The sequence below is a fragment of the Micromonas commoda genome, chromosome 14 (assembly GCF_000090985.2).
Source record: "Micromonas commoda chromosome 14, complete sequence".
Classification (NCBI taxonomy): Eukaryota; Viridiplantae; Chlorophyta; class Mamiellophyceae; order Mamiellales; family Mamiellaceae; genus Micromonas; species Micromonas commoda.
The window spans coordinates 422,881-443,208 of NC_013051.1; the positions used below are offsets into that span (position 1 = coordinate 422,881).

A 20,328-nucleotide genomic window follows, 5' to 3' on the forward strand; every position below is an offset into this window, starting at 1 on the left:
GAAGGGCTGGGCATCATCCTAGGTCAGTGACTCGCCCCTTACGTGCGTCTGCATCCGGGTTGATCAACCGTCGCCGTGCCGCCGTGCCGCCGTGTCGGTCACGAAAATCCAGCCTGTTAGGCGGCACCCCCGCCAAAAGCCATGTTCAACGCACGGCCCACCGGAGCCAAGGACGACGATCTCATGAGCTCTGGCTCGTCGGGCTCGGTCGTCGCCCAAGTTCAAATGCCCTCGAGGGCGTCCGGTCTCTTCGGCTTCTTCAGCAAGACCCTCGGCACCTCATCGTCGCGCGCATCACCCGAACCCGCGGTCGGTCGCGGGAGGATCGGTGCGGCGACGGACTGGGACCTCAACGAGGACTCGCGCCTGGACCGCAACGAGCTCAAGGCTATGGCCCGCGCGGACGTCACGAGGTACGATCGATACATGGCCGCCGACCTGGACGGCGACGGCGTGCTCGAATCCGGTGAGCTTCGCGTCGCCGAGGAGGCCGAGGACCAGCACAATCGCGTGCGCATGCTACATCGCGTCAAGGATGCGTACAAACGCAACGTGCGTAAAGTGAGCTCCTACTGGACGCTCGTGTCCTTCTCCTGCTTCCTGGTGATCTACCTCTGGCTCTTGCACAAGCAGGCGGACGTCGACGCCGCCTACGGCATGGCATCCACGGTCACCAACGCGTTGGTGCCCACAAACCCAGAGACCAACGAGGACCAGAGGGTGTACGCGGACAAGTCCGAGGTGTTCGGATGGCTCAAGGACACGTTCGGGCCGATATGGGCGGACCCCAAGTGCGGCAACGGCGAGTGTGAGCAGATGGAGTTCCCAGGGTTCGGGCGATTCGGATGCACCGCGGACTGCGGCGCGTATCCCCACCTCACCAAGGTTGACGTGGAGATCACGCCCATATACACTTTGCAAAACGATACGGAAGGGGTTGACGCGCAAAGAGCCGCGTTCCTCGCCGGAACGAAGTGGAACTTCTGCACCAAGGAGCTCAGGCCCGAGCGCGGCGAGGAGTGTTGGTTCGAGACCGACCGTCCAGTCAGCAACTACGTGGGCACCGTCGATAAGTGGCAACTCGAGGTTCCAGGGATGAACTGGTACGTCAGACTACTCGCGCCCTTCGGCGGCACCGCCGGTAAGGTGTTCGTCACGGACCCAAACACTCAACTAAAGAAGGTCAAGTACACGTGGGGATATTGCCAGCTCGACAGGGATAAGGCGATTGAAACCGCGGACGGGTACAGGTACGACATGTACATCGCCGCCGGCGTGCCACCCCCGGACGCAGCCACCCCGGGACGCAAGCTACTGAATCATCTCCCCGGTCACACCCCGGTACGTCGAAACCCCCCGCCGCCACCCTCATCCTCACCCTCACCACCCCCGCCGCCGCCACCCCCACCGCCGCCGCCCTCGCGTGCCACGCGGGTCCCCGACGTGAGTCCACGCGCGAAGCCCGAGTGCACCTCCGGATTTAGGCTGCTCGAGGTGCTGACGCAGACGTCCATTAACGGAAACAAAAACGAGTGGGCTGTCAAACACGTCGTCTTCGACGATGCGGCGATCGTGGCGGCGGGGATAAACACGACCACGGTGAACGCCACGGCCTTCTCCGCTCACATCACGAGTGAAACGGCGACGGAGGTGGTCAGCGGGAGCCTGTCGGCGTACGAGACGAAGATCGACCAGTGGTGCGTCAAACCCGGCAACTACAGTCTCGTCATGTCGGATTCCCACTCGAAGAACTTTGGCTGGAGGGGCGGGGGCGTGTTCATCACCGGCGCGGACGAGTGCGAGATCGTCAAGGCTTTCGCCGACGGCGTGGCCAGCGAGACGACGTACTTCACGATCCCGGATGTGAACGACGCGGACGTCAGAGGTCGCGACTGCGCCGCCGTCGGGCTAGAGCGCCGCGACTACAAAAACGGCTGGTGCACATTTGACGTCGCCGCCTCGGCGGCGGCGTGCAACCCAATCACCGCGCGCACTCCAATCACGCCCACGTCGTCGGAAATACAGAAACGGTGCTACCTCGGCGTCTGCCAGAACCCGAGGTGCCACGAGCCGATGCTCCTCGCGGACTATCGCACCGCCGGCGACGGGGCCAACGGCTGCTGCAACCTCGTGCAGTACGACGTCCCGTTCGCGATGGAGGCTGTGGCCGTGCCCAAGCCCTCCAACGCCACGCCCCCCGTGCCCCTGGACACGTCGGTGAGGAAACGATACGTGTCTTCCAAGAACGTCATCGTCGGCGGCGTTCTCTTGTACCAGACGCGATCGGGCAACGAGCCGTGCAAGGGAAAGTTTGGGGACGGCCGCGCGGACAGGGGCCTCAGCGGCAAGGTGTGCCCGGTGGTCGATAAGAGCGACGTGGACCCGTACGGTGTCGACCCAGTGTTCATCTCCACCTCCAGGCTTTACGATCCCGAGGCAAAGAACAAAATGTGCTGCCGCCCGGAGTCCGACGCGCAAGGCGGCTCCAACGCCAGCGACCCAGGCTTCAAGTTTTACAAAAACAGCGAACTCAACGTCAGGGGCGTGCCTTACGGGTTCTACCCGTCCACCCTGGAAGGGCGCGAGGCCGGCTTCGCGGTGGTGATTGACATTAATCTGCGCGAGAACGCGTTCAATAAGCTGATCGAGTACCTCGAGGACGGCTTTTTCATCGACAAGTACACCAAGAACCTGAAGGTGGAGGTGCTGACGTACAACGGCGAGCTGAGGTACTTCTGCAACCTGGTCGTCGACTTTGACTTTTCGCAGGGCGGCAACATCCAGGTCGAATACAGTGCGGACAGCGCCGCGACGCAGCCTTACTACCACGACCCGGACGACGAGACGGAGGTCAACAATTACAACCTCAGGTGCCTCCTTGAGGCCGTCTTCTGCCTCTTTGTCCTCTCGGCTATGTTCACCGAGCTCACCGAGCTCATCGGCACGACGCTCAAGACGGGCCATCCCATGGATTACTTCGTCAGCGCGTGGAACTACATCGAGGTGTTGTCCATCTGGTTGCACGTGTGCTGCGTGGGCATGTGGCTGTGGCAGGTTGCGGAGATGAGAGCCTTCGACACGGAACCTCGCTTCAACGTCTACCTCAACACCCAACACGCGAGGAGCGCGAGGCTCTTGGAGCTCAGAGACGATGGAAGCCAACTCGAGAAGTACGTCGTGGACGTGCTGGGCAAGTTCAACTCCGTGATCGAGGTGCAGGTGCTCTATGGAACGTTCAACGGCATCAACATCTTCCTCTGTTTGCTGCGCTTCTTCAAGGCTGCGGATTTCCAGCCCAAGCTCGGCATCGTCACGAGGACCATCGGCAAGTCCTTCCAGGAGCTCGCGCACTTCTTCGCGCTCCTCGGGATCGTCTGTGCGATGTACACTTTCCTCGGGCAAGTCGTCTTCGGCTCCAAGCTCTTACAGTTCAGCACACTGTCTCAAGCCGGGCAGACCATCATATCTTGGACGTTGAGCGGCGACGACAGGGGCGTCGGCGAGGAGCTCTTCGATCTGCCGGGCAGACTCGCCGTTGCCGGTGCCCTCTTCTACATGACGTTTTCGTTCCTCACCACGCTCATGTTGCTCAACTTCCTCATCGCGATTCTCTCCGAGGGTTACATGAAGGTCCAGCAGGAGAGCGCCGACACGGAGTCCATCATCTCCGAGATGTCGAAGCTGTTGACGAGATGGCTCAGGGCCAAGACGAGCGGGGGCAAGCTTCTGACTGACCGCGCCGCGCTAAAGCGCGTGCGCGCTATGCTCGCTGCGGAGGAGTACGAACGCGACCGGTTCGAGGAGAAGCACGGCATGGAAAACACAGTTGCGCGGCGCGGGCGAGCGACGCGAGACGGCGACTCCGACTCGGACGAAGAGGACCGCGACGCGTCATCCGCCAAAGTTCTCGAGCTCTCCGGCGACCGAGGCGGGGGCGTGGAGGTCGAGGAGCTGAGACGCGTCCTCGAGGGCTCGCATCAGGCCGCGAGGCGTGCGAACGAGTCGGGGTTGAAGAAGGCCAAGGGCGGTCTGGGCGACGTTGCCGTGCTCTGCGAGTCCATCGCGGCATCCGTTGGAAACGCCAAATCGGTAGACGGCGCGTCTCCGATGGAGAAGAAGGTGAACGAGATGCACTCTTTGATTCTGATGATCGCCAAGCAGCTGGACGAGCAGAAATGGGCACTTAGCGAGCTCAGGTCGACGAAGCTGGACGAGTCACCCGCGACTGCCGCGCGGGATAAGTCGACCGCGACCCCGGAGATCGAGAATCGTTTGTAGCTTTGCGTTAGCGTCGACACTGAGCACTTCTTGTAAGATTAACGCTTAGTAAAATAAACGGGCGAGAGACGACGACGCGAGCTTTTTGAACCGGAGATGGGTCTCTGATTACAAACGCGGAGACGGAGCGAGCCCTCGAGCTCGAGCGCCACCGCGACGGCGTTTTTCTGCCTTCCCGGGAGGTGGTGTAGCGCACCCCTTTACCCCAGGTTGCGTCACGTAGCCGTCGCCGTGCGTAGCGGGCGCTCAAACGCGGAGATCGCTCAGTGTTCGCGGCGAACTACTGTCTCGTCGATCGCTTAGAGCTCGGAGATGAGCTTGAGCATGTTGTCGATGCAGGAGTCCTCGGGGAAGTCGTCACCGGCGGGATCGTCGGCGCCGCCCTTGTTCTCAGACACCTGGATGACCTTGATCACGCCGTCGTCGCAGTACATGGCGAATCGCTTGCACCGGTTGGGGCCGAGCTTGCCGACGGGGCCCGGGTTGGTGAGCGTCATCCCGAGAGCGGAGGTGAGCTCGGAGTTGGGATCTCCGAGGAATGAGATGTTGGAGCCCGCGATCTTCTGATCGACCGCCCACGCGGACATCACCGCCGCGTTGTCGACGCAGTACACCAGCACCTCGTCGATGCCCGCCGCCTTGAGCTTGTCCTGTCCCGCGAGATATCCCGGGACCTGGCACGTGGATCAGGTGGGGGTGAAGGCGCCGGGAAGGCCGACCACGATGGTCTTCTTGCCCGCGAGGCGCGAGGTGGTGTTCACCTGTTTCACGGATAGATCGATGGAGCGCGGCGATCAGACCGGGGTCGCGCGATGCCGGCGAGGGGAAGGGAGGAGGACCGGGCGCGAGGGGGGATGGATGACGATTTTCGCTTCCTGATTGTTCTTTTTCCGGTCCCCCGGGCGCGATCGGATCGGGTGGGAGTGTTCAAACGATGCGCACCTTGAAGTCGGGGGGGAACTGGTCGTGGAGGTTCGCATCCGGGAACTTGTCGCCGACGCCAACCATCTTGCCTGATTGTCTGTCGACAGTCGAGACGTTGAAGTGATCTGGCCGGAGACCGATTTAGGGCAACGTGCATCCCAGGGTTGCCGAACGGCGATCCGAAGGGGCCACGGAGATTAACAACACGTCCCAACACGTCATCGCGATCCCATCGCCGAAAACACATGTATCACAGTTATGTCGCGTTTACCGTTAAGCTCGACCGCAGATGAAACAAGCGTAACTGTTTGGATGTGAAGTTTATTACGAAATTACCATATTTCGGCGTCAACTCATCGACGCTTCCCCCGTAACGTCCCCGCGCGCGTCACTCGCCAGCTTCCCCGCCAGTCGAAACGCCGTCAGCGTAGCGTCGCGAGTCGCCAGCTTCCGCGCGATGTCGTCCCTCCGCCGCCGCGTCGCCGCCGCCGCCGCCGCCGCCTCCGACCCCTCGCACCCCTCGAACATCCCGATCGCCTCCTCCGCCCATTGGAGCGCCTCGGGGTACCACCGCATCGCCTCAAACTCCCGCGCGATTCGATGCGTCACCCACGCCACGTCCCTGTCGTACACCGGCCACGGCGACGGACCGTGCGACGCGCTCTTGCGCGGATCCCTCAGCGTCAGCTCGTACCGCCGGAACCGCAGCACCTCGTTCGTGAGGATGGCGAGCGCGCCGGGGTGCCGGCCCTGGTTGGCGAACGACGACGCGTCGCCGAGCATCCCGTCGGGTTCACCAGCGACGCGCCTGAACCGGTCGCGAACTTCGCGCACCTTGGCGTCGTCCTCGTCCCTGTTCTCGTGCACCACCCCGAGGCGGAGTAAAGACCCGAACTGCGCGTTGATGGCGTACAGAGCGCTGTGCTTCTTGTTCTCCGCCAAAGAGATATCCGCCGCTCTCGCGAACATCTCGGCGGCTTCCTCGTGCTTGCCGTGTCGCGACAGGAGGACGCCACCCGCGTGCGCCTCGTCCCGGGATGCGCTGTTCCCGCCGCGGTAGCTCATCGCCACGGCTCGTTCGCGGTCGTGCGTCGCGAGATCGTGCGCGGTGAACGCGCGGCCGCGATCGGCGGCGAGGACCAACAGTCCCTCCCTCCGCGCCGCCGCGTCGGGCGCGCCGGCGGGGTGACCTCCGAGGGTGACCCAAAAACTCGCGGGCACGGCGTCGTTCATCTCGACGAGCTCGGAGAAGATACCGTACGCCTGCGCGTGGGGGTCGGCTCGAAGGATTTGCTCGGGGTGTAATATTTCATCCGCGGTGGGATTCGAACCCGGGTCCACGGCTTGAGCTTCGAGCAGCGTGGCGACGTTGTACAGCGCGTTGAGGTAGTCCTGGTGATCGTGCGCGAAGAAGGGCGGTATGACCCCGTACCGGGTGTGGCCCAGCTCCGACATGCGCTCGTGTACGAACCTCCAGTACGCCTCGATGGCGAGGTCGAACGCGCCGGTTTTCGCCAGCGTGGACGCGTCGCGCCACAGCTGTGCGCACCGTTCGCCGTGGGGTTTGGCTGGTGACGACGGGTCCTTCGTCGCGTGCGCGTGGAGGTTTGTTCGCAGTTTGGACCAAATCGGCCGGTGGCGCTCGGGGTCGTCACCCGGGTCGACGGCTGGTTCGACAGCTGTGTCCGGCGCCCACGTCTCGCTCACGTCCATGACGCCGTAGGGGCATCCCTTGATCTCCTCGCGGATGCGTTTGGACGCGGATCGCGCGAGTTTACCTCTCGCGCTCGTCTGGATCTTCAACGCGGACGCCTCGTGCTCCGGGCCGTACGGGCCGAAGCGGGGGGGGTCCGCGACCGGGACGTCGATCGGCGCGGCGATCGGGACAGCCACCGCCGCGACGGCCTCGGCGGGCTCGGCCTCGGCAGGCTCGGCGGGCTCGGGTTCGGCGGAATTGGCGGCCTCGACTGCCTCGGCGGGCTCGGCCTCGGCGGGCTCGGCCTCGGCGGGCTCGACGGCCTCGACGGGCTCGGCCTCAGCAGGCTCGACGGCCTCGACGGGCTCGGCAACCACGTCCCCGGCGGGCGCATCCGCGTTCTCTTCCGGCGCGGGAGCGACCTCCTCGGCGGGCGCATCATCCGACGTAACTTTACCCTCGGCCGCGACATTCGGGTTTTCCGATGCCGCGCGTTCGGGTTCCTCCGCAGCCGCGGGCGCCCCGTCGTCGACCGGCGCGTCCGGCTCGACGGGTGCATCCGCGATCTCTTCGGGCGCGGGAGCGCCATCTTCCGCCGTTGGACCGCGCACCTCGGGCTCCCGGGGGGCTTCCGACGAGTTCGGTAATTCCGACGATGCGTTGAGCTTGAGCTGATTCCGGAGATCCTTGTTGCGCTCCCTCTCGCGCTGGTAGAGCTCCTTCATGTGGTCCAGCTGTCGCTGAGCCTCCTCGTTCTTCGTTTTCTCGATCTTGAGCTCATTCTCGAGCTCCCCGGCGGGGACGGAGGCGCCGCAACCCATCTCGGGCGCGTAGCAATTCGCCGATCCCACCCCCAACGCATTCGACCAAAAAGGGAACTGCCGGAAATCGGCTGATCGGGGCTGTGCCAGCTCGGCCCTCAGCCGAAAACCTCGAAGGGCGGGGCGCCACTCCTCGAAGCACGCGCCTCGTCGATCGAAACCATGGCCGCCGCATCCCAGCTGTCCTCGTCGATCCGGGTCAGTCCCACCCGCGTCGCGCTGCGATCCACCGCGGTCAAGCGCGTCGCCGCTAAGGCGCCCGTCCGCGGCCTCGTCCGCGCGGAGGCTGCCCCGGAATTCGCCGGCCTCGGCCCGGAGATGAAGACCGCGGTGGACAAGTTCCTCGGCGACAACAAGATCGTCGTGTTCATGAAGGGCAACAAGGACCAGCCCCGGTGCGGGTTCAGCAACACCGTGGTGCAGATCTTCAAGTCCATGGACGTGCCGTTCGAGACTGTGGACATCCTGCAGGACGAGGGGCTGAGGGCCGGGATGAAGATCTACAGCCAGTGGCCCACGTTTCCCCAGGTGTACATCGACGGCGAGTTTTACGGGGGATGCGACATCTGCATCGACGGGTACAAGGACGGATCGCTCGTGGAGGCCGTCGAGGCTGCCATGGCGTCGTGAGTGACCCAGCCGCTCGACCTTATTTAATGTCATGCATCGTGTAACCCTATCGCGTAGCCGCTCGACTAGTCACACAACCGCGTAGAAATTCAACGACCCGCTTCACTTCGTCTCCTCGGTGGCGATCTCGGTTCGGGCATTGTCGCGGGCGCCGCGGGGGTGCACGCGCGATCGATCGCGATGCTCGACGGGTGGACCGACGAGGAGTTCGAGGTGCTGCGCTCCCCGTGGCTCGTGTGGGGGCACTTCGCGCTGACGTGCGTCCTGTTCGTCGTCGTCATCGTCCACCAGTGGCTCCGGTCGGGCCCGGAAGTGCCCAACAGCGTGGGCTTCTTCCACCCGTTCACCTCGGACGGCGGGGGCGGCGAGAGGGTGCTCTGGTGCGCGGTGCGCGAGATCCAGCGCGCCAGACCGGACTGCCAGTGCGTCATCTATACCGGCGACGACGCCAGCGGCGAGGAGCTCGCGCGGCGCGCCAAGGAGCGCTTCGGCGTGGAACTGCGCACCGTTCCCGGGGTGGTCAAGCTGCGATGGCGCGACCTCGTCGTCCCCGAGCGGTACCCGGTGCTCACGATGGTCGGCCAGGCGATCGGCGGCGCGCTGCTCACCGCGGAGGCCGTGACGTCGTACCGACCCACCGTGTTCTTCGACACCGTCGGGCACGCCTTCGGGTACCCCGTCGCGAGACTCGCGGGATGCGTCGTCGCGTGCTACGTCCACTACCCGACAATCTCATCCGACATGATTGCTCGAGTCGCCACGCGTTCCGACATGTACAACAACCGATCCATCGTCGCGCGCTTTTGGCTTCTCAGCGCTTTAAAGCTGGCGTACTACCGGCTGTTCGCCGTCGCGTACGGATGGTGCGGACGGTACGCGACGTGCGTCGCCGCGAACAGCTCGTGGACGGCGGCGCATCTGAGACGACTGTGGCGCGTCGACCGTATCCGAGTTGTGTATCCGCCGTGCGACGTGGCGGGTCTCACCGACTTTTCTCTGTCCGACAGATCGGGCTGGGGTCGATCGACCGGTGTTCAAGGGGGTGAAGGGGGTGTTCAAGGGGTCGAAGGGGGTGTTCAAGGGGTCGAAAGGGTCGAGGCGAACGAAAGGGTCGAAGGAGTCGAGGGAGGCGGAGGGAACGGAGATGGGCCGTACCTGGTATCCGTGGGGCAGTTCCGCCCGGAGAAGGACCACGCGCTGCAGCTGCGGGCGTGGGCGAAGATGCGCGCCGACGAGCGCGACGCGACAACCCCGAGCGTGCCCCCCAACGCGAGGCTCAAGATCGTGGGCGGGTGCCGGAACGAGGGCGACGAGCGCAGGCTCGACGCCCTGCGTTCTTTGACGAAGGACTTGGGCGTCGACGACTCGGTCGAGTTCCACGTCGACGTTCCCTACGCCAGGCTTCGCGAGTTACTCGGCGGCGCCGCGGGGGGGGTGCACACGATGCTCGACGAGCACTTTGGGATTTGCGTCGTCGAGTACATGGCGGCTGGAGCCGTGCCCATCGCGCACGACAGCGCGGGTCCCGCGATGGACATCGTCGTCCCGGCGGTGAGGCCAGAGGCGTCTGAAGGCGATGACGAGAGTCCGAACGATGGGCCCTCCGGAGACGATGTAGCCCGCCTCCCCGTCGGATTCCTGGCCACCACGGTGGACGGCTACGCCGACGCCATGTGGGCGGCGCTGAGCATGACCGACGACGAGCGGGTGACGATGGCGACGTTGGCGAGGGCGAGGGCGAACGCCTTCGGCGAGGGGAAGTTTAACGGGGCGTTTCTCGACGCGGTGGCGCCGGCGCTGGCGAGCCTTGCGGTGGACAGGAGAGACGCCATCTTGGAGGCGGCGGGGGTACGAACGCGGGGACCGCACGGCGTGGTGTCGCCGGCGGGCGGCCCGCGGCGGCGGCGAGGGTAGGGAAAATCAAACGAGACGATCATACAAACGAGCGACGAAGGCTCTTCCCGCTGCGACGAATTCCTCACTCCGTCGCGATCGCCGGTACGTTCGGCTGGCGGCACCACGGGGACTCCTCCTCGTCGCACGTCAGTCGCACGCGCGTCCTGGTGTACGCCCCGACGCGAAGGTCGTTTGCGTTTACATCGTAGGATACGTACGGATACGTCGAGTCCTCGTCGCAGACGTGCGCCAGGAACGCGTTGCCGCTCCACCTGGAGGTCGTCGGTTCGAACCCCGCGTTGGACGACGACGCGAGCCACTCGCGAAACGCCGGGTGCGACGTCTCGCGCACCTTGTCCGCCACGCCGTCGGCTCTCACGACGACGCCGATCTTATCCATCGCCAGCAGCTGGAAACCGTGCCCGGGGATCGGGTCGGGGTTTGGGTTATGTAGGTTTGGGTTTGCTTCGCGAACGAACGAAGCGTCAACAGAACCCGAAGGTCGCCGGATCGATCCCGCGCACCGCCGCGGAACGAGCCCAGCGAGCCCCGTGCTCTCGTCCCTCCGGAACCTTCCGTTGACGACGTCGTCCCAGCGCCGACCAAACTGGAACGCCTCCGACGTCCTGGCGACCACGCCTTTCGCGCCGGACCTCTCCACCTCGTCGCGCGAGAACCCGCCCTCGTGCGCGTGCACGAAGCACGTCCCTTCCGCGAGCGACCTCGACGGCGGGACAGATATTCCTTCGATGATCCCGCCGGGCGTCGGGTGGAACATGGCGCGAACGAAGGTGTCGTAGGGGTACACGCCGCAGTCGCGGACCGTCGGGTCGTGGTCGCCGGGGTGGCAGTTTTGGACGCGGCCCGTGCACGGCGCCGTCGCCGGGGTTTTTTCCCCGTCCTCCTCCCTCCTGGGGCCCGGGTAGTCGAACGCTCGCGCGTGCGTGACGTTGGCGTCCCTCATGCGCGCGCCGAGGTCGTCGTCCTCCTGTCCCCATCCCCAGTACGCGTGCGAGTACCCGTTCACGCGCGCGAGGTGTTTCCACGCGAAGAGCCACGCGCCCCCCCGAAACGTCGGGTAGCAGTACTCGGGGTGTACGCCCGGGGGGCTCAGGTGCACGGGCCCGCGCGAGCTCGGGAACCGCCTTCGCGATCCGTCGTCGTCGTCGTCGTCGTCGTCGTCGTCGAAGGCGTACGGGACGCGCGGGTCCACCGGCAGGAGGTCGACGTCGTGCAGCGCGAAGACGTCGCAGCCGTCGACGAGCCTGCCCAACGCGACGCCCGCGTTTATCAAAAACCCGCGGTTGAACCTGTGCTCGTCCTCCTGCTCGAGCACCCACACCCTGACGCGCGTGATTCCCTTGACGCGTTTGAGCCAGCGGCGGATGTATGCGGCGAAGCGCTCGGGCTCGCGCGCGGTGCGCCCGGGGCGCTCGCGGTACGGGACGACGACGCAGAGCGGCGGGGCGGGCGAGGGTAACGACGCGACGGCTCGACTTGCTTGTGACGCGACGGAGGTTTGGGAGGTTTGGGAAGGGGAGGGGGCGGGGCGCGCGAGGCGGTCCCGCGGCGCGCGATCGCTCGGGACGGCGACGTGCAGGGCGACGAGCGCGGATACGCACAGGAGCGCGATGAAGGAGCGCGAGACGTGCTGACGCATGGCGAGGCGCGGCGCGAGCTCGACTTGTGACCGTGACTTGCTCGTGACTTGATGACTTGACTCGCCAGTCTTCCATCCAGTCAGCCGGTCTGCCACAGCACGAACGGAGAGGCGGCGGTCGTTTCTGTGCCACCGCCGCCGCCCTTCTCCGCGCCACACATCACCGGACGCGCGCCCCCGCACGTCTCGACGCGAGGAGCGAATCGCGCGATGGGTCAACAGAGCCAATCCGGCCGCGCGCGCACCAAGCGCGCGCCCATCCCAAACTCACCCGCGGTGCGCAAGGCCATCAAGAAGGCTGCCGCCGACAAAAAGGAAAAGACCATCGTCCGCTCGTACGCGGAGAAGAAACGGCTGAAGCAGGAGAGAGCCGCGCGGTTCGAGAACGTGAAGCACAAGAACAACACCAACTTCGGGAGCGAGGGCATGAAGCTCAAGGCGGAGGCGAAGGGGCCGATGGAGGTGCGGTACCGCGCGCTGGCGAAGAAGCTGCGGCAGATCCAGGAGCTGGAGGCGAAAAAGAAGGAGGGCGCGTCGCTGGACCAGTGGCAGCTGGCGAAGCTACGGAAGAAACCGTTCGTCAAGGCGGAGATCCGGGCGCTGGCCAGGGCGGTCGGGGGCGACGGCGCGGGGGAGGAGGACGGCTCCGAGGATTCCGGAAGCGAGGACGACGAGGACGAGGACGAGGACGAGGATGAGGATGAGGAGTGAACTCAATATCGTACCGTCGTCTACTCTTTGTTAGCCACATTCTACCTTCGCGACGCTCGCGGCGAAGACGCTAGGCCACGCAAAACTCCTCCACGCCCTCGGCGCAGAGGTAATCGTTACCCGGGTTCGCGCCCGGCCCCGTCGCGCCCCACGCGTCGCCCCCGAGCGCCGCCTCGAGGTCCTCCAGTCGCCACTCCCACTCCGCCTGCGCCATCCCCTCATTCGCGGGAGCGCTCGGCGACGGAACTCCGCCGCCGTCCTCCCCGTCCCCGGCGTCCCCGGGTGCCGACTCTTCGTCCCCGCCGTCGCCAAGCGTCCTGTCGTGGCCCGTCATCCCGAAGCTGTCCGCGTACGCCCGACGCGCGACGTACTCCTCCATGGTCTCGTCGTCGTCAAACTTTGGGGGCTCCGATTGCGGCGCTCGACGGGTCGCATCGCCAAACGCGTCGCCAGCTGTCCCGGGTGCCGACTTTTCGTCCCCGCCGTCCCCAAACTCGCCCTCCCCACCCGGCGGCGACGTGTCCGCACCCTCCGGCGGTGCGTACCCGCCGTGGAAGGCGCCGCGCCGGTCCGAATTTTCCGACATCCGACGGCCCGACCTCGAGAACTTGTCGCGAAAAAGCGGGTGAAAGACCCCTGCTTCGCCGTCGCCGTTCCCGCCGCGGCGCTCCCACCACTTGCCCCCGCCGCCGCCCTCCGCGCCGATAGGACCCTGCGGGATCGCGCCAGCCTCGGTGTCGTCGTGGAGGCGCGCGGCGCGAGGGTTGGTCCTCGAGTGGCCCGGGTTATTCGCCCCGGGATCGCCGTCGTTCACGTCTCGGCCAACCCAATCGTCGTCGTCGCCGACGCCAAAGCCGAACGAATCGCCGGGGTTGACGTTCCGCGGGTACGACCCACCGGCACCTCCTCTGCCGCCCGCGTCTCTTCCCGTTCCTCTTCGTACCCCTCCCGCGTTCGCCGCGTGTCCCCGCGGCGCGTCTCCTCGTCCCCGCTCGTACCACTTGCGCGATGCCCGGAAGTTTCCAGAACCGGCGGATGCATCGCCAAACGCCGCCGCCGCCCTCCTCCTTCCCGTCGGCGAGTCCCACAGGTCACCCCCCCACCCGTCGCCGCCGACGCCGCCGACGCCTGCGGCGTCCCACGCGCCCCTGGAGCGCGCGAACTCGTCAAAGCTTCGACGGCGGAATGAACGGCCGACGTCGTTGTTGTAGTCGTCGTCGTCGCGAGGATGACGACGACGACGACGGTGACGGTGACCGGCGGCGTCCCATCGCGACGTCCCGGCGTCGTGACCGGCGTCGTCGTGACCGGCGTCGCCGTCGTCGTCGTCGTAGTCGCCGCCGTCGTCGTGGTTGCCGTGGCGAAGGACCTCGTACGCCTCGCCCACGAGGACGAAGCGTTCGGTGGATCCCCCGTCCTTGTCCGGATGCGTCGTCAGCGACGCCCTCCGGAACGCGGCGCGGATCTCGTCCCGCGTGGACTCGCGCGTCACGTTGAGCACGCGACGCGCGGCGGGCGCGTCCAGACCCGCGGGACCCCTGCCCGCGGACCTCGACGATCCGGCCGGTGTGAGCGCGAGGAGGAGGAGTAGGAGGAGAAAGAGGGGCGGCGTCGCCAGCGGCCGACGTCTCCCCATGACGAGCGCGCGCCCGGTGCCGGCCTGTCGATGCCGCCTCGAGCGAGATCCCGCGCCCCGACCCGCGTTTCTCGCCAAGGGCGGAGCCTCCCAGCCTGGGCACCCCCTTCCCGGGCGCCCGATATTTTGAGCACTCATCACGTTCGTCCTCGCCAATTGTGCCCGATTCAGAACTCGGGCACGGAGGGCCGACGCTCGTGCTAATGGCGGAGCTGTTCCCCCCGGGGACCACCCTCAGGTCCTCGAAGGAGGCGCTCGACGTCGAGATCTTCGGGCACGCCCCTGGCGCCCTGGACGGCGAGGATGCCTACGTGTGCACGTTCATCAGGGACGGGGAGGATGCCGGGGAGGACCTCATGCCGGTGTCGCGCGCGCACGACGAGGCGGAGTTCGCGAGGGTGGAACCCCCGTCGTCGTCCCCCGCGGCGGAACCCGAGGAGGAATGGTGGCCGGACGGCGCGAGCGGCGGCGGCGGCGGCGGCGCTCGGGACCCGCCGAGCGGCGCGGCGCAGGACGACGCCCCGATCTCGCCGTTCCGGGAGACGACGTTGGAGGTTCCGCGCGAGGATGACGCGCCCGAGCGTGGGGACCCCGACGTGTGGGGGGAGGGTCCACCCCCGTTACCCGCGTCCCCCGCGTCCCCCGCGTCCGCGCCGCCTCGGTCAAAGCCCCGCGGGGAACCCCCAAAAGGCCGCGGCGACGACGCGTTCAACCCCGGCGCCAGGCTGTGCGACGCCAAGACCAAACCCCACGAGGTCAACTTTATCGTCGAGGTCGTGTCTTACGACGCACGCAAGGACAGGTACAGGTGCGTGTTCAGGGACGGCAAAGGGAAGAAACTGGACGAGGACGTCGTGAAAGGCAGGCGGCTCCACGACCCGTCCGCGTTCCGGCAGATCGGCGCGGGCCAAAAGCGCGTCGCGACGGATGGGGAATCGAACAACCGAAAATCGAGCAACCGAACGAAGAGCTCCGCATCCGACGGCCGACCAACCCGTAACGGTCGTAACGGCCGGGTAGCCCCCGCGCCGGCGAACGGCACGACGCGGGGCGGGTCAAGGACGACGACGACGCGGGGGCGCACGCCCGGCGAGGGGGCAAACGGAGCCACCGGAGGGCGCGACTGGAGGAGGAATTTACCCAAATTCGCGCGACGGTGTCTCGGCGCCGCCGACGACGACGCCGGCGGCGACGATCGGCGGTCGGACGGTTCGACCCCGGCGAATCGCTCTATGGTGACCGCGCTGGAGAGGCTCGAGGCCCTTGCGGACGGCGCGGTGGAGGACGCCGGCGAACGGATCCGTCTCTTGGACCAACTCGCGGATATGACTTCGAAGGCTTCGTGCGGCGAACACGACTGGACGCGAAAGACGGCTTCCGGATGGAACGTGTTTCAAATCGCCGCGCGCGAGGGATGCGGCGACGCGCTGGACAACCTGCACACCAACTGCGTGAAACGAGGGGTGAGCACCGTCGCGCAGGTGAACCGCGGTAAGTGGCGGCAGCCGGAGAACGCGGTGACGATGGAGTGGCTGGTGGATCAAAAGTCTCCGGATGGGCGGAACATGCTGCACCTCATAGCCGCCGGGTGGGACAAACTGGAGGATCACGACCAGCCGGAGGTGGCCAGCTTCGCCAAGGGGATCATCAACGCCATGACGCCGAAGCAGATTCGCAGGCAGGCGCCGGTGCACGGGACGTGCGTCCACGCGTGCGCCGAGGCTGGCGCGGGGGCTTTCTTCAGGTTTTTGTTGGAACACGGCGGCGGCGACTGCACGCAGGTCCGGTGCGCTCCCGACCCGGAACCCGCGCATAAACCCGCCAAAACGGTCATGGACAGGTTCCGGAAGATGCTCTTCGCCGCCGCGCCGGGGGTGAAGCCGAGAGCGAAGGAATCGGACGCGAAGACGCCGTTGGAGGCGGCGAGGGCGGCGCTCGACGGACTGGAGGCGGAGGAGACCAGCTTAGTCGCCGCGCTCAAGGGCGAGGCGCGCCGGGAGGCTGCGGAGGACGGCATGACTTCCGGCGCGGCGTCGCCCGTGGGGTTCAAACCCACGGGCGACGCCGCGAGGCGGCTGGAGCGGCAGGTGGCGTCGATGCAGCGTAAACTGGTCGGATTGCGCAAGTGCGTCGACGAGCTCGTCGCGCACGAGCGGATATTCCTCAGGAGCGACACCAAGAAGGAAGCCGCGAGGACGCGAGCCGAGGCGGACGCCGACGAGCCGCCGCACGAGGCGCAAACGACGGGGTTCCTCGGCAGGCCGATATCGGCGAGCGACTGGACGGAGGATGCGGACGGTCACGTGCACAGGACCGCGAGGCCGACGGCGGAGGGGGGCGGATGACGAGTACACGAGTCCTCCTTTGGGTTTACATTTTTAAACATTTGGAAACGGCGTCTGATGACGTTTATTAACACTTGAAACGTCCGTCCTTGGCGTTTCATTCGACGTTGGCGTACACCTCGCGCACGGAGTACTCCGCCCTGACCGTCGCGTCGTCCAGGGCGCCGTCGAACGCCTCCACGGACAGGATACCCGCGCGGACGGGCATCGACGTGTCCGGCCGCATGAACCTCCCGCACCACGCCTCTTTTCTCGTCCGCGACGTCTCGAACTCGGGCAGCGCGGCTAAGCCGTCGCCCTCGCCGCGCAACTCTCCGTCGACGTACAGGCGCATCCGACCTTCCTCGGTGCACACCGCGACGATGGTGTACATCTTACCCGGCTCGAAGTCCTTGTCGCGGATGCCGCTCGAACACTCGACGCGGTTCTCCCACGCCCCCGACGCGTTGTTTGGCGACAACGAAAACTTTAAGTACCCGTCGAGGTGCGCGATGGTGAAGTGATCCGCCCATCCGTTGCCCATGTGGAAGACGTGCGCGTCGTGGACGCACGCGCCGGTGTACACGAGCCTGACGGCGACGGACGCCGCGGTGCCGCTCACCGTCAGTTTCCTGGCGTCCAGCTCGAACGAGCCGAGGGTCACCTCCGGTCCGTCTACGGTTTCGTACTTGCCAAACACGTTGGGCCCGGAGAGCCGAAGGCCGGTTTGTGGATCCGCGCGGTGCGGGGTGACGTCGTGGATCTTGCCGATTCGATCGCCGGTGGGGGCGTCGATGAGGTCGCCGGTGTGCGTGATCTCGCGCTTGTACGTGTAGTCCGCGACGCCCGTGCGCGTGCGGGGCTCGCCGAGCCAACCGACGGCGTTGATCGGGTCGACGAGCATGATGCGTCGGACGATGCGATCGGCGGTGCCGGCCGCGGCGCCGTGCATCCGCGCGGCGTCCGCGGCCGTGGGAAGCGCGTTCGGGTCCACGTACCGTCCGCCGTCGCCGCCGCCGGAGGGGATCGCGGGATACCTCACCTGCTCGCCGTAGGGGGGAGGGTAGACCGACGCGCTCATCGGCGGGGCGGATGGGGCGTTGTTGCCATCGTGGTAAGCGCTCTCGACGGGCTTCGTCATCGCGGGATAGTACGCGCCGTTCGCGGCGGCGGGAGTCTCCTTCTGGGGCTGGATGACGTCGTCGGATCCTTTGGAGGATGCGCAGCCCATGGCGGGTGCGGATCGAGGGCGTCGCTCGGAGTGTCGGAGAAGGCCATGGCGGTGGCGTTTTCCGCCTTTTGCTTGCGAAGCAGAGGCCGTCCGGGGCCCGCGGTTCCCCTCGGTCGTTGCGAACGAGAAAAAATTTCACAACGCCCCGCGCAGAGGAGAGGGAGAGGCCATGTCGTCCCTGCCCGGCGGGGGCTCGGCTCCCGCGCCGCGCCGTTCCGCGACCCCGACCGATGGCGAGGGCGAGGGCGAGGAGCCCATGACGGAGCCCGAGGAGGTCCCGCCGCCGCCGGAGGAGGAGGAGGTTCCGGAAATTCCGGGAATCGCGGACGAGGATCCCCTGACGGGGGAATTAGCGGAGGATGTCGAGGTGCCCGATACGGATGCGTCGCCGTCCGAGGCTCGCGACGATGCGAACCTCACCTCGACGAGCCTCTCGCGGACGTTCGCGGATCTGGACGACGACGCGCAGCTCGTGGAGGTGCTCGAGAAGCTCGAGTGGGGACTCCCGCCGCGCTCGTTCGACGCGCGGCTCGGGGTGACGGTGCGGGGCCCCGAGCGGTGGGACGAGGTGCTGGCGTGGATGGCGAGCGACGCCGAGTGCTCGCGGTACGACTGGACGCGCACGTACGGGGGCTGGAACGCGTTCCAGCTGGCGGCGCGCGAGGGGTGCGGCGACGCGTTGGCGAACATGCACGTCAACTGCATCGACAAGACGCCGGCCGCGGGCGCATCGCCGACGCCGCCCCGGGGGAAGGTCAACCCCAACGCGGCGCCGTGGGAATTCGTCGTCGACTCTGTGGCGCCAGACGGGTGCAACATGCTTCACCTCATCGCCATCGGATGGGCGAACCTCGACCACGGGACGTTACCGGAGATCACCAAGTTCGCCAGGCGAGTCATCGACCGCATGACCCCGACACAGGTGACGGCGGTGCAGGAAAACGTCGGCACGCCGCTGCACGCGGCGGCGGCGGCTGGGGCCACGTTTGGTAACTTTTTCAGGTATTTGCTGCAAAAGGGACCGGACGCGATGGAGGTGAGGCACGACGACAAGACGCCGAAGGAGCTCGCCAAGGGAATCTACGAGTCCCTGACCAAGGAGCTGCGCGCGTCGAAGCAGGCTGCGCGCGTCTCGAGGGTCGGCTTGAGGCCGCTGAGAGAGACCAACGTGTACGGTTCCGACATGGAGGAGCGCCTGGGCTGGTACGACTCGCCCGAGACGGAAGCGCTGCTGCGACACATCGACGACGTCAAGGAGCGGCAGCAACACACGCAGCTGTGCTTCGAGGACATGGTGGAGCACCGGCGCAAGTCGGCGCGGATGGAGCGAATCGCCAGGCTCGAAGCGGAGAAACCGCCGAGCCCGGAGCCGGAAGAATCGCCGGAGGAGATTGCCGCTCGAGAGGAAAAGGAGAAGAAGGAGAAGCTCAGCGCGGCGAGGAAGCGCGCGGTGGAGCGGCTCAGCGCCGCGGGCATAGACGCCAAGAGCGGTAAGACGCGCGTCCTCACCCTGAACGAGGTTCTCCGGAAGATGCACGACGGGTTACCGCCGCCGTCGAAGACTTCGGATGAAATCACCCGGGGCCCGGATGCGATCGACGTCGTCCTCGCGAACATGGCGAGCAAGACGCAGTGTCGCAAGCACAGGTGGGACACCACGCACGAGGGTTGGAACGTCTTCCAGCTCGCCGCCAGGGAAGGCCTCGGCGACGCGCTCGATAATCTGCACTCGAACTGCGTCGATCGGTCGTCCGTGTTTGGCTACGGGAAGAAAGTCGCGCCGGCGGAGACGGCGGTGTCGTGGGAGTTTCTGGTCGAGTCGGTGGCGCCGGACGGGCGAAACATGATCCACCTCATCGCCGCGGGATGGAATCACCTGCGAGACAGGGACCTGACGGAGGCGACGTCGTTCGCCAAGGCGCTGGCGTCGCGGATGACCGTCGCGCAGCTGCACGTGTCTGACGGCGGCGGCACGTGTCTGCACGCGCTCGCCGCGGCGGGTGCTAACACCCGTAACCTGCTCAAGTACGTCCTGGACAGGGGCGGGAAAGAGATGCTGGAGATGACGAACGCGCGCGGGGAGACGCCAGTGCAATGCGCGAGGGCGGCGCTCGAGGCGTTGAAAGCGGAGGACGCAGCCGCCGACGCGAGACTGGCGAAGATCCTTCCCCCACACGTCACCGAGGATCCCGCGGAGGTGGAGGACATCAAGCGTCGGTTGATGGCCAAGTTCCATCGCAAGAAGCAGGGGCTGGCGTCGTGCATCGAGGAGCTGGAGCTGGCGGCGAAGGCGAGCGGCGCGGTGAGTTCCCCACCGGCGGCGACAGGGAGGTCGGAGAGGCGCAAAGCGCCTTCAGCGCAGAAGCCGGCTCCCGAGCCCGAGCCGGAGCCTGAAGGCGACAAAGCCGGCGAGGAGGATGTCGAAGGAGAGGAGCCCGACTTTGGCGGCGCGGAGGAGTAGCTCGGCGTGTTGTGATTGAAGCGCGATGCGAACGAAGTCGATGCGGGCGACAAAACGGCC

At 66.4% G+C, this 20,328-nt stretch overlaps 11 protein-coding genes across 11 annotated transcripts; 6 read left to right on the forward strand and 5 right to left on the reverse strand.

Moving 5' to 3' along the window:
* Positions 1 to 141: 141 nt before the first annotated feature.
* On the forward strand, positions 142 to 4,278 carry MICPUN_64086 (polycystin cation channel family; the record flags this gene model as incomplete). The annotated part of the gene is made up of 1 exon (XM_002505922.1): positions 142 to 4,278. The coding sequence occupies one exon, from the start codon at positions 142 to 144 to the stop codon at positions 4,276 to 4,278; it is 4,137 nt and encodes a 1,378-aa protein (XP_002505968.1).
* A 79-nt stretch (positions 4,279 to 4,357) lies between these two features.
* On the reverse strand, positions 4,358 to 5,317 carry PRDX (peroxiredoxin, bacteria-like protein). Its single transcript, XM_002506131.1, has 2 exons — positions 5,221 to 5,317; positions 4,358 to 4,952 (listed from the first exon to the last, which is right to left on the reverse strand). Exons 1-2 carry the CDS (start codon positions 5,284 to 5,286, stop codon positions 4,578 to 4,580), a joined length of 441 nt encoding a protein of 146 aa, XP_002506177.1. The 5' UTR covers positions 5,287 to 5,317; the 3' UTR covers positions 4,358 to 4,577.
* Positions 5,318 to 5,550: 233 nt separating this feature from the next.
* MICPUN_64088 (predicted protein) lies at positions 5,551 to 7,719 on the reverse strand (the record flags this gene model as incomplete). The annotated part of the gene is made up of 1 exon (XM_002506132.1): positions 5,551 to 7,719. The coding sequence occupies one exon, from the start codon at positions 7,717 to 7,719 to the stop codon at positions 5,551 to 5,553; it is 2,169 nt and encodes a 722-aa protein (XP_002506178.1).
* A 162-nt stretch (positions 7,720 to 7,881) lies between these two features.
* MICPUN_64089 (predicted protein) lies at positions 7,882 to 8,349 on the forward strand (the record flags this gene model as incomplete). Its single annotated transcript, XM_002505923.1, has 1 exon — positions 7,882 to 8,349. One exon carries the CDS (start codon positions 7,882 to 7,884, stop codon positions 8,347 to 8,349), a length of 468 nt encoding a protein of 155 aa, XP_002505969.1.
* Positions 8,350 to 8,529: 180 nt separating this feature from the next.
* On the forward strand, positions 8,530 to 10,263 carry MICPUN_64090 (glycosyltransferase family 4 protein; the record flags this gene model as incomplete). Its single annotated transcript, XM_002505924.1, has 1 exon — positions 8,530 to 10,263. The coding sequence occupies one exon, from the start codon at positions 8,530 to 8,532 to the stop codon at positions 10,261 to 10,263; it is 1,734 nt and encodes a 577-aa protein (XP_002505970.1).
* Positions 10,264 to 10,327: 64 nt separating this feature from the next.
* MICPUN_64091 (glycosyltransferase family 7 protein) lies at positions 10,328 to 11,905 on the reverse strand (the record flags this gene model as incomplete). The annotated part of the gene is made up of 1 exon (XM_002506133.1): positions 10,328 to 11,905. One exon carries the CDS (start codon positions 11,903 to 11,905, stop codon positions 10,328 to 10,330), a length of 1,578 nt encoding a protein of 525 aa, XP_002506179.1.
* Positions 11,906 to 12,115: 210 nt separating this feature from the next.
* MICPUN_64092 (predicted protein) lies at positions 12,116 to 12,616 on the forward strand (the record flags this gene model as incomplete). The annotated part of the gene is made up of 1 exon (XM_002505925.1): positions 12,116 to 12,616. One exon carries the CDS (start codon positions 12,116 to 12,118, stop codon positions 12,614 to 12,616), a length of 501 nt encoding a protein of 166 aa, XP_002505971.1.
* Positions 12,617 to 12,686: 70 nt separating this feature from the next.
* Positions 12,687 to 14,252, reverse strand: MICPUN_64093 (predicted protein; the record flags this gene model as incomplete). The annotated part of the gene is made up of 1 exon (XM_002506134.1): positions 12,687 to 14,252. The coding sequence occupies one exon, from the start codon at positions 14,250 to 14,252 to the stop codon at positions 12,687 to 12,689; it is 1,566 nt and encodes a 521-aa protein (XP_002506180.1).
* Positions 14,253 to 14,455: 203 nt separating this feature from the next.
* On the forward strand, positions 14,456 to 16,597 carry MICPUN_64094 (predicted protein; the record flags this gene model as incomplete). The annotated part of the gene is made up of 1 exon (XM_002505926.1): positions 14,456 to 16,597. One exon carries the CDS (start codon positions 14,456 to 14,458, stop codon positions 16,595 to 16,597), a length of 2,142 nt encoding a protein of 713 aa, XP_002505972.1.
* A 21-nt stretch (positions 16,598 to 16,618) lies between these two features.
* On the reverse strand, positions 16,619 to 17,784 carry MICPUN_109479 (predicted protein). Its single transcript, XM_002506135.1, has one exon. It carries the CDS (start codon positions 17,715 to 17,717, stop codon positions 16,695 to 16,697), a length of 1,023 nt encoding a protein of 340 aa, XP_002506181.1. The 5' UTR covers positions 17,718 to 17,784; the 3' UTR covers positions 16,619 to 16,694.
* A 1,027-nt stretch (positions 17,785 to 18,811) lies between these two features.
* On the forward strand, positions 18,812 to 20,302 carry MICPUN_109480 (predicted protein). The gene has a single exon (XM_002505927.1). It carries the CDS (start codon positions 18,838 to 18,840, stop codon positions 20,266 to 20,268), a length of 1,431 nt encoding a protein of 476 aa, XP_002505973.1. The 5' UTR covers positions 18,812 to 18,837; the 3' UTR covers positions 20,269 to 20,302.
* The last annotated feature ends 26 nt before the right edge of the window (positions 20,303 to 20,328 follow it).

Excerpts from the sequence above, each read along its gene's own strand:
- PRDX (XM_002506131.1), bottom strand. The coding sequence starts at position 5,286 with ATGGTTGGCGTCGGCGACAAGTTCCCGGATGCGAACCTCCACGACCAG. Across the intron at positions 4,953-5,220 it reads AGTTCCCCCCCGACTTCAAG|GTCCCGGGATATCTCGCGGG; the intron begins GTGCGCATCGTT and ends TCCACGTGCCAG.
- MICPUN_109479 (XM_002506135.1), bottom strand. The coding sequence starts at position 17,717 with ATGACGAAGCCCGTCGAGAGCGCTTACCACGATGGCAACAACGCCCCA.
- MICPUN_109480 (XM_002505927.1), top strand. The coding sequence starts at position 18,838 with ATGGAGGTGAGGCACGACGACAAGACGCCGAAGGAGCTCGCCAAGGGA.